Raw genomic sequence first — 20168 nt, 5'->3', positions numbered from 1 at the left:
ATTTCTATAAAGTAATCTTATCTTCAATTGTGTCCTACAAGGAGCTACAGTACTTTTTGTAATAGAGAAGTATCTGTATTCTAAGTATCTACAGAAGTAGATAGAGAAAAGAAGTATCTACACTTTTATGTTTTCCTCTTCCCTTTTCCCTTATCTCCTGCAAGTTCTCAAGGACTTTCCACCTTGTGAAAAGTAATTCAATTACAAATGAAGAGTGGTTTTCCAAATCTGAAATTCTAAAGCAGCTGTTTCAGAAAAAAAAACTTTCTTAATTTAAGTATGTATTTTGTGTAGTTGGTCATGAAGCGCTCTTTACCTATGAGCAAGGAGAAGGTTGCATAAATAGAGGAAAAACTCATGTCACTTCGCTCAGAATGTGAACTTCAGTTAGGTCCTGAATATTCAAATAAACAAGGAATTATATATTGCAAATATGTTTCTTGGTGTATCTGTAAGGTTATATAGATAAAAAAAGAAGAAAAGTTTGCAGATTAGGAGAAATAATTTTATTATTTTATTTTAAAATTGTACTTTACCTTTGGTTATTACTTATGCTGGCTCGGGAAGAAATGAAGAACAGTGGTGCCTTTTTACAGTATACATAGGAAAATGGCCTTTGAAAAGCTGAGGAAAAACTGATGTATAAAAAAAGTATAGAAAATCTCCATGTTCTCTGTTAGTAAAAAAAATACTTCTGTGACAATATGAAAGGACTTCATTCCTACTTAGAAGCAGCACTGATAGATTATCTACTTGTCATAAGCACTGTCTTCATATGATATGCTACTAGGGGGGATGCTGTTTGATCTTGATATTGTGGGACTTATGCTTCAGTACCAGTACTGCATTTGGTTTATATTGGTGTTCTCCATTATTGTTTTAAAAGACAGCTTTGAGTTCAGTGGTTGAAGTTACTGTATTCTTTCATGTGTAGATATGAACAGTTGTAAATTAAATTTGACCATCTGTTACATTCAGGGTGTTTGAAAATTTAGTAATTATTTCAAACATTACTGGTATAAATTTGATGTGACTAAACCCCAGACTATTAGCTGTAAGGATTCTTTTATTGCAGTGCAAGAACATTTATCAGTATCTACTACTTTTCTAATATTTTTTAATATCCCATATTATAATGTACATAACTTCATGAAAGTGTAAACTGGAAGGCTAAAGTACTGTAAAAGTTACTTACAAACATTAAATAAAGAATCATTTTAAAGGGCATTTTGAATAATGCTTCAAGATGATTGGGATTGACCTCTCTGCTGTTTGGTAAGAGACTATTATTATTTTTAAGTAACTGAGAAAAGGGAGAGTGGACAAACATTGCTAATAGCCATTTGTACAACATTCCTCTTTATGCACTTCACTTTTTTGTTCCAAATCTCACAATACTTGGAACAATAATGTCTGATGGGTGTTCTAAATGAAGTAGCTTCAAATTGTAAATTGTAAGGACTATATTGAGCTAAATTCAATTAAAATTTTAAAAATTGGAATAATATGTACAAAGAAAATATCTATTTTTATAGCTTCATAAAAGATGTAATCACATATGTTCATTGGCAGAGTCATGTTCTCTAAACCAGAATTTTGTGTACTTAAATGAAACCCAAGGAAAAGAAGAGTTAGTTTTAGGCAAATACAAAGTGTAGAATAAAGGTGGTCAAACTGTAGAATAATAGTTATCATAGTCATTTTTCTAAATTTGGTATTATCTATTGAGCCTTCTTGTAGTTATCATCCTTGATGAAATTAGTGGAAATAAGTGAAGTGGTATCTCCCTCATAAGTTATATCCTAGTAGCTCCTTTTCTTTATTTTGCCTACTTAGTCGTTCAAAAAAGGAGAAAAGAGGAAAAATTCCTCATGCGTGTATATATAAATTCTAAAATATTTTGATCTATATTGTCTCCAAAAGTAAAGGAAAAAAGATGATAGGCTTTATAGCATGTTTGAAAATTATTAGGTAGCTGTGGTAAAACATAAGTGAAACCTGATTTTATAAGGTCCAAAAGAATTGCTGATATATTTCCCCCATCCTAGCTATGTGTTGTAAAATGCAGGAGGTATTTTTGGATTTCCTGTTGGTTTGTGTTTTTTGTGTGTTATTTTAAGTAAGTAGAGATGCACCATTTGAAAATTTTGCACTTGGTAATTTGTTGTCATAGGTAAATCATCAGACTTATTTTCTGATCTATCAAATCTTGAAGTGTTTAAATCTATTTCTATTTTTTCTTTTTAAAGGTGCTTTATATAAGGCATAATTTTATATGGCATGTTTAGGTTGCCATAGCTGTCTGCTTTTTTTTCTGTGTGTGTGTTAAGGGGGATGCTGATTGTTGTTTTTCCCTGTAAAACATATTATTCTAGTGACACAGATTAAACCCAAACAAGTTCTAAACATTCAGGTCTCATGGGTTTAGGAAATCCCAGACACTTTTAATTTTGAACTTACAAAGTAAATCTCCTGAAAAAGCTGTGAACATTTGTACAAAAATTGAATGCAATTAAGCAGCTAATTATCAAAATCAAATTCAACCAGGTTACCTGCCGCCAAGATTCCTCACTTAAATTACTTAGGAAAAAAACTTAAGGAACCCATTGCAGGCATATATTAATAAACATGTTCTAGAGTGCTGTAGTGTCTGTAGCCTTCTGATTCTCATAATAGCTTTGTGTTAATGTAAACTCACCAAACTCATCAGAAGTCTATTATTTTTGTTGATGATTTGAAGGTAAATATGAATTTGGCTTGGTCAAATAGCAGAATTTGTTAGGGGCACCTGTTTCTGACAACAGTCAGTTTCCTTGCAGTGTGGGATTAAAAATTAGATATTTTGAAAAAAAAGGCAGGTATGTAGAAACTTCTCCTCCTTATCAGGCATTTATTGCAACTTCCACTGCGTTATTGTGTAATATGTTTTCTTATGCAGTAAGTAATTTTTGGGCACTGAGAGGCTTTCTTGGCTTCAGTTTGTCCCAATACTTTTCCTATTTCTCCCCTTTCTTCGCTTTCTATTTGGTAAAACATTTGGATGTGGAAGGGGAGGAACCCTATTCCACAACAATCCCCATTAACATGGTCACGGAAGGTCACAATGGTGGTAGCAGTGTGATAAACATACTGTTACTATGTGAGCAGCTGAACACTGGAACATCTTTCTGGAATGACGACTTTTTTATTTCAGAATAGTATGTTTTACTCAATATGGTCCTTCCTGCATTCTTGTTGTTAATACAAACATTTCAATCAAGTGCATTTGGGAATCAGAAAAAGTGCAACATAATGAGTGTTCTGCATACAATTTAATGGTGGTCCAATTATGGCTGAAGATGTTTTAGATCTTCCAAAAGACAGGTGTAATAATGAAACAGATGATTAACTGTACAGGTTCAGGTCCTCTGTTGATTAGGTAAGAAAGAAAAAGCATTTGCCTCATACCTGTTTTATTCTTCTTGAATGCCAGACTGTTAACAGTGTTTCAGATCAGGGTTACTAGCAGACTGAAAGGGAAGAATATATCATTGAGTTGTGTTTTTTTTTTTTTTTTCCAAATCACATGAATGCAGCATGTTTGTGTTTCCACACTGACCTTGATTAAATGTGGTAGAGGAGAGTACTTGCTGTTACTTTTCTGGTAGTCAAATCCTAAAATAAACGGACAGCTTGAAGACCAGTTTGGAATCTGTAAAACATTCAGTAACTCCTTTAATATAAAATAAACCAAAAATAAATACAATATTAATAAAGCCTCAAATAAATGCAAATGCAAATCAAAAGAGCCCTATCGTATGTATTTAAAAATGCTTGATATATTTTTTCATTTTCAAGAGTAGGTCTAAACTCACCCAAATGAGATTGCATGAAGTATATTGTCTCTTACATGCAGAACTTTCTTCCCTTCTGATTAAAAACACACTAATATTACTTTTAAGTTCTGAATTTTTAATTTCTTTCTTCTTGAAACAGAGACAATAATTTAAAAAATGCTTAGTTTTCACGATCACTTTTCATTACAAAACAAAATGAAATCTTTGTTCCAAGCAGAAGAAAGTTGAAGTACAAGATACTATTCCTTTTGTTGCCAGTATCTGTTTTAGGTATCTGTGTCTCAGAAAGTTAGCAATAAAAGAAACAAAGCACAGAAAATTTGTAGTGCTAATGAGGATTATTTTTAATGCTGTGTAGTCTTGCCAACTAAAAATGTATGTTTTCACTAAATTCCATCTGATCCTTTATTAATTACTGTTTTTCAGAGACTTTTTCTGTAAGTTGAATGGAGGTAATTTTCAGTTTTGTATTGTAGAATTTTTGTTTTATAGTAATTGTCACTTTTCAACTTGTAGTTTCTGATAATGGAGGAATGGCACCATTAACAGTAAAGAAAAAATGGAGAAAACTATTTGTGATGCTTTTGGTAGTATTTACTTAACGACTTGTAAGTCATTCATGATTATGCATACTTACTGAATGGGTAGACTTAATATCTTGTTTTGTTAGCATTGTGCTGCACTACTCTTTAGTTACTCATAATTTAGGAAAGCCTAAGCAGAATAGGATGCTGCTAATTGCTTGTGATTCTTCTTCTGGTTCTCATCTTCACAGAAGGTACTCAAAAATTGAAATAATTATTTATTTCAGCATCTTGCAGGTGTGAGATGTGCTGTTCCTAGGTTTTTGGGGGGGGTGGAGGAAATGATGGGAGAACTGTAGCTGAATTTTATATGAAATTTGGATATCTGGTTTGAACTTGCACAGAATTACTTCTTTCAGGATATGTGCTTTTCTTTTGTAGTTCCATATATTGTTCATGAATTGTTGACACTGTGTTTGCTTGAATTGATGCTTGACAGTTAAACTGCTTTTGTTTAAACCTGGATACTTATAAATAGTGCCTGAAGTGATCCTCTGTGAAAAGTTAACCTGAACTGAATTTGTTAGCATTGTACCAGAGCATTCTCAGGCATTTCGTTTTTCAGTTAGTGTTCATTTCTGAATGAGGAAATTCCTCCTTACGGCCCCTAAGGCACCAAAGTTAGTCATGTTCCCTTACCAGGGTTCTTCACAAAGTCAGATTATGTTGTCTAGTTCTTCCACTCTGAAATGAGTCGTGTACAAGTTGCATTGTCTCTTGGGTTTTGGTAGCTATCACAGCTCTTCAGTTACCAGGAAAAAGAATGGAAGGAGAAGATACAACAAATGTTTAAAAACATGACCTAAGGTACCAACTCAGTAGGTACAAGAAAGTGTCAATCAGAATAGTGTGTGGGAACACAGTACCCACCCACAGTACCCTGTGGTTTCTTCATGTCAATTTTTCTTTTGATTCCTGTGCTTGACTAATTTCAGTTGCTCAGATAATTCTGATTTCATTACTTTTGGTTTTGGAAGCAGGTGTGGTGGGGGAGGGCTGGTGAAAAGCATAGCTCTCACCCTTGTGTGTACAGATTTTCTAAAGTATTGAAGACATACTTAATATGAGGAAAATACCTATTTTTTCATAGTTCTGTTGGAAGTCATTGATTCACTTGCTGAAACTTGGAAGAAGTAAAAAACAAATGAGCTGAAGGTAGAGATCCAAGTGCTTTGGCAAACTGAAAACCAAGTGGAGACAGTGGCACTATTATTTATAAATCATATTGAGTTTTAGGCTGTCTTAATTATAAATGAAACCCATGAATATTATTGTTAATTTTTAGTAAAGTGATCAAGTGATTTTTAGAAAACTTGATGATTCTACAAATTTGGAGAATAGTTGCTTGAGTTTTGTAGCTTTTTTTTTCCCACAAAGCAAAGAACCCTACTAGTTCTAAATTTATGAGCTTTTATGCTGATGCTTCAAATTAAATTGAAAACAAATGTATGCTTTGGTTCCCTGGAAGTGTTGGGGTTTTTAGTTCGTTTGTTTTCTCTTGTGCAGAAAAATGCCACATTGAGTTTTTTCCCACATTGTTTGTTGTAATGTGACAAAACAAATCTGGCTTTTGTGTGAAACAAATCTCTTATACTAGGAAGGCTATCTTTAATAACAGATGAAAAATGGTTGTGGTAGTTGTGGCTTCCTGAGATCACAGAGATAGACTTGTTTGCGTGCATTTGGTTTTCTTTTAAAATTTAAATGTACCACTAACTATAATTTACAGTTTCCTAGGGAAATAACATTTAATTTGTGGCTTAAAATGTGTTTTCTGTAAATACCTGTGGTTTTAAGATATCTGTATTTTTGGTTAACTGGATATGTTCATTTTCAATAGCAGTCTTTTGGAACCACAAAAATGAAAAGCTTTTAGCTTTGGGTTTCTTGGTCTTCCCTCTAGCTCCATGACTTCTATAATGCTATTCATGTTTTACTATGTCCTTAAAATAAAAACAGCCGTTTTGACCAGCATACTTTATTCAGGAGTTTAAATGTGGTTATTTTAAAAAAATTGAATACTCAGTAATTTAAATCCCAATCTGTTAAATAGTGGGGTTTAGCTGTTCAAGAACTTTTTTTTTTTGACTCAAACACCATAGATCTTTTCTTGTGTAACCATTACTACTGAAAGGTAAAAAGGTAATAAATTTAAGGAGGCTAGCTCAGGAAATACCTTATTTCCACTTTCAGTTTATTGTTACATCTAACAATATGCATAAAAAATTAGTTTCTCAAGTGTATTATTTACAGGGATGTAAATTGGAGTTATATGTAATGTAATTGGAGTTATATTCTGTGAAATAATGTTTTTTTTTTAAATGACATCTTATTTTTCTAGTGAAATCCAAGAATTTTGTTATCCTTTCTCTGCCTTGGTCCCTTTCTTCACTTTCAGTGTAATGTGTTGAAACATCTCTGTTTTCCTAGGCTGACAGCTAGATGATTGTGCACTATTATAATTAATGAGTCAAGAAACATTTTTCTCATCACAATTGCGTGGTTTACCAAATGAAACACTCAAAAATTCTCTAAATGCTAAATCATCAATACAGCAAGTTGCTATTTAAAAAAAACAACCCAAAAATAAATATATACACTTACATACATATATATGTGTATGGAATGAGGAGATAACTGGAAAAAGAATGCATGCCTTGGGAAAAAAATACACCCTGTCTAAACATTACTTTTTGGTACATATTGGAACACTCTTTTTAGCTCTTCGTAGAATTTCAACAGTTAGAATCAGTATTTGTTTGTAACTGCAAAAGTAATTTTTAGTGTTTTGTCTGTGATAGATTGTTGTGATGCACCCAAAAAGGAAACACAGAGGTAGGGATTTGAATAGGTTTCAACTATTACTTGGTTTTATATTAAATATTTTTGCCTATCTCTCTGCACAGAAGTTTATTCTTTGCTTTGGTAGATAGCTTTTAGCATGTGTACTAATTCAAACTTAACCATCCATTGAAGATTATTCTGTTATACTGAATTGCAGAGGTCTCTTACTCTGGTCATCAGATCCACTGGTCTGCTCTTTTTAGCACTTTCTGTATCCTGGCCCTGTGCCGATGCAGTGTCCTTGACCTGCCTTTCAGATCATGTATGTATTTGTAAGGACAGCTCCTTGCTTATTAAGACACTCTAAAAAATACTGGAAAATCCCCAAACATTAAATATTCCTTTAATTTCACTGTTCATTAGTTTGTTCCTATAAAATTCTTTTGGCTCCAACCAGTTGTGCTTTACTAGCAACAGCTTCTTAACTTTTTCTTTGCAGATAATTTAATGCTTTTTAGAGTGTCAAATGTCTTATAGGTGGCCATATTGTGGGTGGTCTGTGTACTGCCAGAGCTATATAAAAATGGCAAAGCCCTGGGTCAGATAAGCCCAAGTCTTTAACTGTCTTGTAAGACCTGGTCATTTGCCACCCCAGAAGAGAAGCTTGTGGATGACAAGTTCACTCTTGCAAAGTCCCCTGGATCCCTTTATTCATTACAATAAAATACCCAACTGGTTACCCTTCCTGATGGCTTTTTGTGAGTTGTTTGTTCCAAGGGCTTTTTGAACTTCCTAACAAGCATTCATTGCAAGTTTGAATGGATTTGATTTGGAAATGTTGACACAGTTTGGTTATGATCATTGCATTCCATTGTTGATTAATTGTACTTGGAGTCTCTTTATGAAAACAGATGATGTTTTTAGATTTTAAATGTGTTTTTAATGAAGTAGTACAGTTGCAGATACTAAAGATACTAACATTTGGCCAAATGTTGCTGTTTCAGTTCTGAGTTGCATCGCAGTTTCCATGATGGTTGACCCAGCTTTATGGCCAGGAAAATAGGAGTAATTTTGTCAGACCACTAGTTTACTACCTGTAGTGTGTATCCTCACTTGAGCTGTTTGCTTCAAATCATTTGTCAAGGATTATCAGAATTTATAAAGGAAAATCCTGCTCTGCAAATGAGCAAAGGGGGTGTTGGAGGGGAATGTGGTATACCCGTGAGTAAGAAAGCAGTGACCTTCTCCCTCCTCACCTCATGCCCTACTCCCAAAACACACAACGTGTTTCTTTTTAATAACTTTGATATTTTCAAACATTTAATATATAGATATTTTTTAATATAAGTTTTCAGAAAGTTCTTAAAAGGGAAAAATTGTGATTTGTGTTCTTTCTAAGCTCTTAAATGAATGGTTTATGCTGTAACATCTTTTACAAAGAGAACTTTTCCTCCCATAGGGGTAAGGAGTATTTAAAATGTATTTAGGTTAATTGCAAATTAAAAAAAGAACAAAGTTTTAAATGGTCTAGTGGTCTGAATTAAAAAGAAAAAAGTTTTCCATATCAGTTTTTATTTGGTCATTCCTGTCCTAATTTTATTAGTGTTGCAGTCTTTCATAGAATCCTATGAGAATACTGGGGTAGCCAAGACCTGAATTTCTAATTTGGAGAATTGTGTCAGACATTTCCCTTCTGCTCTTAGTAAGTTTTTTTTGGGTTTGGTTGCTGTTTGTTAAGCCTACTTTCCTTAGGCAAATGAGGTTTATGAGACTGTGGTGTGCCCTTTCTGGTCCCTTCTGACCTGTTTGCTCATTTCAACCACCAGAAGAGTTTTTAAAGATATATTTGATTTTTTTTAAGCTCTCCTGTGTTTTGTGAAAATTTTCAGCTGTTTGCCAGTTGAGAGAAAAAACCCTTAAAGTGTTTCAGTGAAGCAAAGTCTTCAATGTTGACTTTATTCATCACTTTAGTAGTTCCTAAGCATCTCAAATGCCAGTAAGATTTCTTGAGCCATATTCAGCTTCAGCATCCGGTGGTATTATTTTTGATGCTGATAAAATACTTCAATGTATATCCTCATGTTTATTAAAGAATAATTTTTTTGAGATTAAATTTTATCTGGGCGTTCAAGCAAACTAAAATCAGAGAAGAAAAATTATATTTCTATTTGATTGTAAATATCTTATTCCTGCAAGATAGAAATAAAAATCACTTTAACATCTATTGCATTTACTAATTTTAAATAACACAACCTTTATAGCCAAATTCCTGCTTTGAGTATGTTATCACAGTAATCAGTATTTGACTTAGGAGCCATGATTAGCCATAGGGTTGTTCATGCTTGTTCGGAATTTAGGTAATCTGTGTCCAGCTAACCCAGAAGTGCTAAATATAGTTCTTGCTTTTACAATAGCTTTTCATTGCTGAATCATTAAGGATCCTGACTAAATATAGAAGATATTTCAGACACCTTCTGATAAGTAATTTTGTTTAGGCCTATAGTATTTTTAAGCCAGGTTCTATGAGTAGCTGTTTTTAGTCTCTGTGCTTGAGGATTACTTTTTGTAGTAAATATTGCTTATAACAATATACACCAAAACCATCCATATTTTGGTGTCTATAAACTAACTTGTTTGGATTTTAAGATTAAATCCTAGAGAAAATAGCCATAACATGCTGTATTAATTCAGTGATTTCTCTAGTCCTTAGTTAAATTTCATTTGATGTGCATGTCTAGCATGTAGCCATTGTATACATCATAGAATATAATCTGCAGAAAACAAGAAAAAAATTAAAACCCCCTGCTTCTCGTGGTTTATGTTAGCTGAAATATATTCTCCCTTTTAGCCTTTCTATTTATATGGAATGCATTTCTATTAGAATTTCATATTTTTAATTTTTCTGTATTTTAACCTCTAGAGGTTCTAAATAGATTCTAATCTATTTATAATATTTCATGTAACCTATATTTTTAAGCATTCTTTTCTCTTAATTATGCCAGAGTAGAGATGCTGGTTTAAAGAAAATGCTTATGGAGAATGTCAACGATGAAGGCATTTGTTAGAGGAAGATTTAGCTATTGCGATATTGAAAAGAAAATCATATATTTCTGAAAAAAAGGACAGTCCCATTTCTCAGTGATTGTGTGTGCTTCCCTGCTACAGCTGCAGATATTTTGAATATGATCTTTCTTCCTCCACCATGCGACTTCTTTCTGCAGAGTCGTGCAGTGAAGTCATAATCCTGTGTTTCACATCCATCTGTTACCATAGAAATGATTGTAATAACCTAAATTTAGCATGATGTCTTTCCTGCAGGATCAAGCAGGAGGATTGAATGGGTTGTATGTGAAAGCATCTCTGTGAAAATCAGAATACATTAGCAAAATCTAAATACTTTGATAAATTTATATGACAAAAAATACATCTCAAGTAAAACACATTGTACTGCTTGTAGGTTATTTAAGTCATCATAAAGGAAATCTGCCGCATACCAGGCAAACTTAATGTCAGTAATTCTTTTTTTATCCTGTCAGGAGCTAGTGCAGCATACAACATTCACTGGAAGATACATATGAAAATCTGATGAAAATTTTTATTTTTTAAGACTATTACCAGAATATTTACTGTAGTCTGGATATATTCAAAAATAAAAGAACAGAGCTCAGAATTTACTGTGAAAGTGAAAATTTATTTTCATGCTTAAAAATGCAAACGAAACTTCTAAAAAGTTATTTTCTAGAAATAGAGTAGAAATAAATTTTCACTTCTTATAAGCAACACAATTTCTCATTGTTCATTGAAAGCAGTGAGTTCTTTATTGCTTGAGTCCCACCTTATCACATTTATATTTTTTGGATAAATGCCTGCGCACAGAATTCTACCAATGTTACATATGTTTCTGTCTTAAAGAAAGATAAAAAGAGAACATAATATAAGTGTCTAGAAAAACTGCATAAACAGAACTTTGAAATTAGGACATTTCAACACTACTGCCTTCATACATTTTCATAATGAAAAATGCATTGAATGGATGAACATGTACTGCTATAAACACAGGATTCCAGCATCTTCACATAAAGAATGATCTTTGGTCATCTGATGATCACCTAGTCAATGTATACTGTTTCATCATTTGTAAGCAAGCAGCTGCATGAATTACTGACTTCATGTTACTGCATGCCATTTTTGTGCTTGAAAACAGGATTATTAGTCTCCTGTTGGTCCTCACGGAGCTACAAACACTATTTGAATCACTCGGTAGGGTTGAAGCATTAATATTATCTTTTAATAGATGGAAAAATTAGGCACAGAGGGATTCACATCAAAACTATCTGTTAATTTTCAGTGTGATGTCTGTGTTATTTGCAAAACCATTTTTTAAAGTATTTTGTATTTAGTGTCATGTAACAGAAAATATATTCAAACCATAGCTTTCATTAACAGTTTTAAATGATGAACGCTAAATACTTATGTAAAATAGGTCTTAAGAAGTCAAATCAGACACTTAAGGAACAGGGTCTTTCCTTTTTTCTTTCCCCCACTTCTGCCTCGTCACCCTTGAACATACTTGGACTGTTACTTCCCCTCTTGCCTGCTCTGTTTCAGTAGGAAGAATAAAATAAATGGGTTTTTAAAGAGAAACATTTTTGCAATTTACTTTCTTAGGCAGTCCATAACTTTCAACTTTGTAACAAATCAGGCAAGATGTTCTATCAGAAAATGGATTGCTAGTAAACTTAATCCCGAGGAGTAGTGGGTCAGAAAATAGCATATAGGGCTAAAGAAATCTGTTTTTTTTTTTATGAACTAAGGAATCATGTTTTTGATTTTTAGATTATTTTAGAAACTTTTCATGCCCTGATCCATATCCCTGCAAAAAAAGTGGCTTGCACAATATTTATACCCTAAAGATTGTTCCTTCTTAGTGCTGATGGTGATGGTAATAACTTTGAGAGCCCTCCTCTAACATTCTATAAGCTCCTGGCTAACCATCTGCCTTGATTTGAGTACCTAAAATCAAAGCTCTTGTTCTGTGGAAATGTTTTGGGGTTTTCTTCCCACTACTATGTCTTAAGTCTGACAGTGTTTTTAAGAGGTAGAACAAAAAAAAAACAAACCATCCGGATCTTTTATGCCTTATTGATAGAGAAGCGGTTCTGCAGACAGAATATTGAAATTTTCTTCGTAATTGTTTTATTTCACTGAAAAATAGGAGGTAGGCAAGACAAATACCTTGGTAGTTTTTTTTTTTGGATTAGTGACTGATATACATGTTGGGGAAAACAGTAGTAGCTTTTTTCTTTATTGTGTTGACACTTGTACTGGATATTACAGTGTTCAAGTCAGTTGTAAGACCATTATGTTGTATTTGATGCTTTAGGACTGTAACTCTTGCCTGTTTGAACCAAAAGTGGTAAGGCTTGATAAAGTAAATTTTCCTTAGAACTAGATATCTTTTCACTTCCTTATCAGAAACTCTCCTTAGAGTAAATGTCAGCTAACTTTTAAAATTTCTTTTGGATTCCTTTATCTTTTAATTTGTTTATAATTTGTATGACTGTTCTTCATGGGCTAGTCAAGAGTTCAACATAAATAAGTATGTGAAGGTGTAAAGCTATGGCAATTTGTATCATACTGCCACTGGTTAAATGTGTTAGAGAGTCTTCTTATTTTTAAATTAGGTGATAATACAATGTATTCACAAAGAATTATATAGATGTATAGAACAAAGGAAGTATTGTATGGTTCATGAACTTGTATGAATGAGTGTTGGAGTTGGAATAACAACTGAACAGATGATTTGTCTTGGCCTTCATTTAAAGAATTACTACAATAAAGATACATTTATTATTATGTCACAATGTTTTTTGAAAAACGATCCATTAAAGAAAGGTAAATATCTTTAGTGTAAAATTGCATTTTTTTCTGTAATAAAATAAAAAAGATATTATACTTGCTTTTGGATATTCTTTTTCATGTGACTGCATGTGAATCAAACTGGGTTTTTAATGTGTGAATGCAGTGTAATGGTGTTAATGTAATTAGAATGGATATTTGATCAAAATTTAAGTGACTATCAACACAGTACATATTAGTATCAACAATAATTGCTTTCCTTCAATGGCTATAGCCATACTAAAGCACATTTTTCTGAATTTTATGAAGTTTCTAGTCCAATATAATTTAGTTTTCAGCTGAAATTACTGAATAATGTTCAATAAGAAATCCGTATAGAAGTGGGCATATAAAAGCAGCTAAGTATGTGGGGTTGGTTTCTGGGTTGTTTTTTCCTTTTCTGCTAGACTTGGGCAAGGGTTATTTCCTTTGACTCTACCTGCATTTGTATATTTTTCACTTTTCAGGTAAGCTGTTATTTCTCTTCCTCTCACTTGAAAACCAGCTTTTTAGTAACATTTTAAACACTCTTCATACTCTGCCATTACATCACACAGGTAAGTTGCTTACCCCTTGAATAATTGAGATGTGGTCTTCTAAATATAGAATCCATGCATGGATTTGTTGTCACCCTGTGGTAGACATGTCCTGTCTTTTCTTATAAAGTTCAAGAAAGCTACATATTTAGTCAACTTAATTACTGGACTGTAACTGTTTCAGGAGGTTATATTCACACTGAGCAATGAGGACTCACATGTTTGTGTTTTTATGTAGTTTTATGTTTCAGGTTTGTTTTTTTTTACACTGTGGTGTAAATCCAGGTAAAAGTAAAATAAAAATTCAGTTTGTGAACAAATGTAATCTAATGTAGATTATATTTGCTACTTTCATATATGTTGCTACTTTCATATATTGATAAGGTTAAGTGCAGCTATCAAATTAAGAGGTTGTGTAGATGCTGATTAATGTCTGAGAACATAATAATTCTTCAGCTTTACTGTTGTAGTGTATTGGCTAGACACTTGCTTCAGAAAGGTGAAATGGTATTCATCAATTACTAGAAAGTATTCTTAACTCTTAGTGACCGGGATTTAAGCAAATTGATATGTACTATCCTGCTTTTTGGACTTTATATTATAGTGGAGTATGTTTGCGTGTGAGTGATACAGCTTTGTGTAAAATGTACAACTCAGAAAACATTCTGGGGTTTTGATTACTTGATTATGTGCATTGGGAAACCTGATTGCATTGGTCATAGTCCCATTTGGCCTTTGAGGGAATTTGTTCCATGAGGGTGGAAAATGGATTAATTAGAGTGAGCATCTGGTCCAAGCCTTAAGTGAAACTGAGATATGCCTAGATAGATGGTTGGTTTAGGAGCTCAAGCACATCACTGAGTGTCTCAGGTTTCTCTGGATATGCTGCTTCCATTTGTAGAGTTTAAGCAAAATAAGTGGATTGAGGCTGAATAATCAGCCAGTCTCACTGCTGCTTCATGGAAATTTTCAGAGCCTTCTTGCTGTTTCTAGTACAGGTTATAGAGAAACACATACAGTTCTGATTCAGGTAATTAGAACATCATTTAGGAGTCTTGGTCAATTGAGGAGGTGGTAAAATAAGATTTAATCTCATAATTCTAAACGCCTAAAATTAAAAAATGAAGTAATAATCTCATAGGGTTTAGGTCTTGTGTATGAGGGGAGTCCAAATATATCTTCTCTATGTAAGGAAACTTAGATATTACTCTGAAAAACTATGTGTTTTCAGAAATGGATAAGATGAATTGAAAATAATCTGTACTGGTCTTCAGTAGAAAGTCAGGTGATCAGTTTGATTTAATTGTGGTGACAGACTTGTATCTGTGTTACATCTTCAGGGAAAAGTCATACAAAGGACAGTCATCAACAGAGGGGAAGTAAAAGGAAAATCACACTCTACCTAAATAGGAGGCTCTCTTATCTAATGCTTTACTTTAAACACAGATTGGTTTTGTTGTTTGGTTTGGTGGTTTGTTTGTTAGGGTTTTTTTTTTCTTTCACGTTTGGAGTTTCTAAAAGTGGATATTGAATAAATCAAACCCTTACACAGAATTATTTTCTGAACATAGTGGTATGTTCAGAGCTTTTACTCTCCCTGAATGTTATGATAAGCTCTGTATATCAACTCTGTGAGGATGTTTACATGTAACTTAATATACTACATAATATCCTAGCAACTGGAAATGCCGCCTGTACGTGTTAAAAGCAAGTGTAGCTGGTTACGCAGCTAGATTTATATCTGGCACAGCCTGTGTGCTAGATTTGAACCGTTAGCAGCATGCTTGATTTTCAGGTTAGAAATGGCACTGACGCTAAATAATTTTATCTCGTTTGTTTTCTCTTAGGTTATACTTTTTAGAATGAGCTAGAATGGGAAAACAGCTCTTTTCTGGGTGGCCAAAAGTCAGAATGTTGCTTCATTTTTTTTTCAAGTACTTTTATGTTTCAGTTTTAAAATTATTTAACAAAAAACCTTCTATATACCTATTAATAAGTCTTAGCACAATCAAACAGTGTATAAAAATCCTGAAAATCTATTCAAAGTTATCAGCCTTAACTTTCTCATTTTTATTTGGTCTATATGTATTTGTCTTTTCATGTTTAGAACTGTGGTGAATTTAATCACCTTTATGTAATGTAGTAAAACACTTAAGATAATCTCTTATATATCTTGGCCTCCCTCCTTGCATTGCCATGAATGCTGGAGAAGAGAAGGCTTGTATCTACTATACAGTAATTTGATTTTAGGCACAATGAGCCCTAAATTATAATGAAAATGTAAGGAATTATCCTAGAAGAATTTGTATTTTTAGTGGAAAGGTTGAGGTTTGGTGTTTTTTTTGGTGTTCTTTTAAAAGTTTTTTTTTTGTGTTGGGTTTTTTTTGTTTGTTTGTTTTCTGTTTGGTTTGGTTTTTTTTTTCCCAAAAACATTTATGGTAGTCAATCACTGGATAATTTTCTAGCATGATAACAAAACATTTTCATTTTTTTTCTGTCGCAGACAAGCTATCCTACTGGCAGTTTTTTTCCATTGGATTTCTGCATTCATATGTTGATGAGAGCAGAGTTTTTAGACTATTTCACAGATATAGGGAATGTCTTGGAGATATGTGGTATTTTTCCTTGATTATTAGCCCTCAATACACCAATTATAAAAAATGTTGTGAGTAATGGTGCCATATAAAGGTTGTATTGATAAGTCATCTCCCACCCTCAGTTGTTTTACATATATGTATGGCAGGTCAGTGTAACACAAAGTCAAGAAGTTTTTACTTCACAGAGTAATTGAGGTTGGAAGGGACCTGTGAAGGTCATCTTGTCTGATCCCACCCTGTTCCAGAGGAGCCACCTAGACCCAGTTTGCCAGGACTGCGATACTTGGGTCCAAGAAGAGGAGCAACCTGGAGCCCTTTAATAGTTGCTGAAAATAGTCTGGGAGGGTTATTCAGTCAGGTTTCAGCTAGTTATCCATCAGTTGTTTAAAGTAAAGGCCGAGTAACTTTGGAAATCTAATAATTAATCTCCATGTTGTAAAGTTCTCTGTCATTGATTTAAAACTCACTATTTGCTCAGTTGGAATGTTGGTTGCATTTTTTTTTCCTGAGAAGTTATTGCAGAAGAGCATTCTTAGAGTTTTGTACCTACTTTAGCACCACTCAAGCTATTAAACTGCCCTGATTATTTTATAGGGTAGAACAGTTATTCTTTTGACATGTTAGTTATTCGTGTAGTAAGGGGTGAAGATTTTATGCTGTTTGATGCCTGTGGAAGTTGAAAAATCAAACTCAATTGCTTTACATACCAAGTACAATTAAAATGGATGATCATCTCATTCTTAAATCTTTTTGTTTTATGATTAGCAATTTCTTCTGTTTTGTTGAGGACTTAGGAGTTGTGCTTTTTTTCCTTTCAAAGTTCAAAGATTTTCGCACATTTTAGAAGCTCTTCCATGCAGTGTACCCTTTTTTCTGCTAATACACCAGGTTTTAGTTGATAAAAAAAGTTGCACAGTGTATTGTGACTAAGTTATGTAGCCTCTAATTTATGTTCTGACAGGTACTGGAAAAGGAAATGAAAAAAATAATATGCCTGTTCTGGAACTCACTTGGCATGTTGAAAAATTCGTGGCATTTTAGTATCTCTGTTGTTGAACTTGGAAAAGGTTGGATTATCACATTTACCTGCTTTTTACTATTGTTCAGGGACAACACCGAGGGCCTTTTAAATTGTTTTAAATGTTTTAATTTTGTACTTGTACTTGATATAACATTATATATATGTTTTATTGAGTAGGGCAGTATTTCCTTTAACTTTTTTCCTGTACTTTTTTGCTTTTAATAGGAGCTGTTAATATAGCAATTACTATGTTGCATAGCAAAATATATATCTATTTTTATAAACTTTATGGATTTTAAATACTAGTTTAAAAATCTGTCCAAGCTTAAGTAAATTCATTTTATGACACAACAAAATTTGGCCAGTTTTGAGTAGATGAAATATTGATGGACTTCCTGAGCAAACTGCTGTTACATAACAAGTTTATTGAATCTTTTTACTTCTGCGTACAGAAGCACTTTTGTTGCTTTGATGACAGTAGCTGAGCAGGAACAGAATGATAAATATTCTGACTTTGCTGTTTAGAATTATTCACTTGTATTTTTATTTGATTTAATATTTTTATTACCGAGCCTCCTTTCTAAGCCAAATTTTACTGATGAAATCTTTGACTTGTATAACACTGATAAGTTCCAGCTGAGATTCCAGGTGTAAGGCAGCATGTCCAGTAGGACTTCCTACAGGTGTCATCTCCAAATTCCACTGACAGTTTACCATGGATGTTTTGAAGTCCTGGTTACTTAACACATAGAGATACTAGTAATGAGGTGCCAGTACTTTGCTTTTTTTATTAAGTTGGTATTTGCCACCATCTAGGGACATACACTACTGAGTGCATTGTGATGGGGGAGGTTTTATGAGCCTGTTGAAGGCTCCTAACCTTAGTTCCAGTTAGGTGTTGCTAGTATATATGTAAGATTAACAATTAAAATGTAATTTCATTAGATTAAAATTGAAAAAAATAGGTGAATCCACATATTTCTTAAAATTTAAAATACATTTATTTTTTTTTTAATATTTCTGTATAAGTTATAATGCCCAGAGGTAAGATCCTAATTTGTTTGTCACCATGGAAAGCACTTTTTACCTATAATTAATAGGTATTTAGGGAACCAAACATAAAACGGAGAGGTCATGCCTACTGACAAATTTGTCCTACTCCATATTTTAAAGCACCATAATGGTTGTCAACAAAATCTTTTCCGTAAGTAGTGCTAGAGTGCTAAGGACCCGATGATCCAGTGGACACTGCTATTTTATATTTTTTAGGAGCACAGTGGAGCTGAGGTGATCCTGCCAACTTCTTCTATGTTTTCTGGGACCATGAACGAACTGGCTACCCTGACTTCTTACACTGCCAAATTTTTAATTCTTTTCTGGAAACTATTCATCAAATCCCAAGATTAGAGAATAATTTATAAGATGCTTTTAAGGAGTTAAACTCCATAGCACTTCAGGCACTGAGAGTTTTGATTTGCTATTGAATGTGCATCAGTTGCACGTATTTTTAATTTTTGAATATGAGCAAAAAACTTTGTTTTACCTCTTTTCCCATTTTTAAATGATCCACATACGTAGAAGGATCATGAATCTTTAAATTATCAGATGAAGTTTTCTTGCACATTTTCTTTATGTTTTTGGTTAAAATATGCATATTTAGTATGTACAAAAGCACAGGTTAGTGCTTTTGTTCATGTGTAATTTTCATCCCCAACAGATGGCTTGTAATACTCTGTAGATACATCTCTAAAAAAGTCTTCAGTAATTACAAAACCTAGGATGTTATTATTGGTTCATACGTTCAAGATAATTGATAATTTTACTTGGCAATGAGGACACAATTATTGCATCAGGTATCCATTCTGAAAATTAATTTACAAAAATGAGATGATGCAGGAGAAGTCATTATATTAAAAGTAATTTTTTAGTTAAATCATGTATATCATATATATCATGTACATAGTCTGAACAGTATTCTGCAGAATATATTGTATCCAAACCAGTCTAGCAATTAAATGGTCTAAAGCCCTCTTACTGTCTGCATAGTATCAGATCACTTCAAAAGTTAGGTTAAAAGTTTTGATCCTCAGGGGAAGGTGCTGTATGCTTATTTATAAATTAAATGGACTATAGGTGCAAAGCTATTTGAAGAAACTTGCTATTGAATCCCACTGGAGACTTTCAGAAGCTATTACACAGCTTAAAACAGGAAAATAATTTGTTTCCTTTAGAGGCAGAGAATTAAATGCAAAAATTGTTCTAGCAATATTAATATTTTATTATTATCCTATTGTTGATTAAATGCTACTGTTTTGTTAGATGGATGAAGGAAAATGTAGAAAATCAAAGCATAAAGGCAGTGATGAAATCTTCCTATAGCCAAGGTAGTAGAACTGCTACTTGGTAGATCAGGACAGATATAGAGGACCTGTGCAAGATAATTTCTAATACCTCTGCAGGAAGAGGAAGATATAGTACTGGTGATTTTGTAGAGTAACTCTCTTTTCCATTTCCTCCCCACACACTGCCCCTTTGCTTGTCTGTCCTTCTGAAGCAATCTGTATTTTTTGTGTAGATTCTGGAGTGGTCAGAGGGGTTGTAACAGGTCTTGCCTTCTTTGGCTGACTCATTGTGCTTTTGTCTATTAAATCTTTGGTATGTTGAAGGTATACTTCACTTTGCCTTGGCCAGTGATTAGTTCTGAGAAATAATTTTGATTTGATAGCAATATGTTAATGGTCTCTGTTTGGAAGCCCTGTGATTAGCTAGTGCAGTAAAGCCATGTTAAAATGTATTTTAATACTAAAGGCCTAAATAATAAGTTCATTATATCTCATTTTTGGAAAATTACCTGAAAAATTGAATGTTAGCATTTTTATCTAGGTATATAACTCCATCTTAACTTTCCACCT

The 20168-nt window shown here is 33.2% G+C and overlaps 1 protein-coding gene across 3 annotated transcripts in view; it reads left to right on the top strand.

Annotated features, from left to right (window-relative positions):
- NOVA1 (NOVA alternative splicing regulator 1) overlaps positions 1 to 20168 on the top strand; it is a 138664-nt gene that overhangs the window by 22263 nt on the left and 96233 nt on the right. The window contains exon 3 of one of the 3 annotated variants that reach the window (XM_030948564.1): positions 13570 to 13659. The exons of the other annotated variants lie outside the window; for them this stretch is intronic. Coding sequence (XP_030804424.1) covers positions 13570 to 13659 — 90 coding nt within the window. The remainder of the gene's footprint in view (positions 1 to 13569; positions 13660 to 20168) is intronic. 3 annotated transcript variants of the gene reach the window in all.

The sequence above is a fragment of the Camarhynchus parvulus genome, chromosome 5 (genome assembly GCF_901933205.1).
Source record: "Camarhynchus parvulus chromosome 5, STF_HiC, whole genome shotgun sequence".
Classification (NCBI taxonomy): Eukaryota; Metazoa; Chordata; class Aves; order Passeriformes; family Thraupidae; genus Camarhynchus; species Camarhynchus parvulus.
The sequence above is the reverse complement of the archived record's forward strand: the minus strand, read 5'-3'. Positions and strand labels throughout refer to the sequence as shown.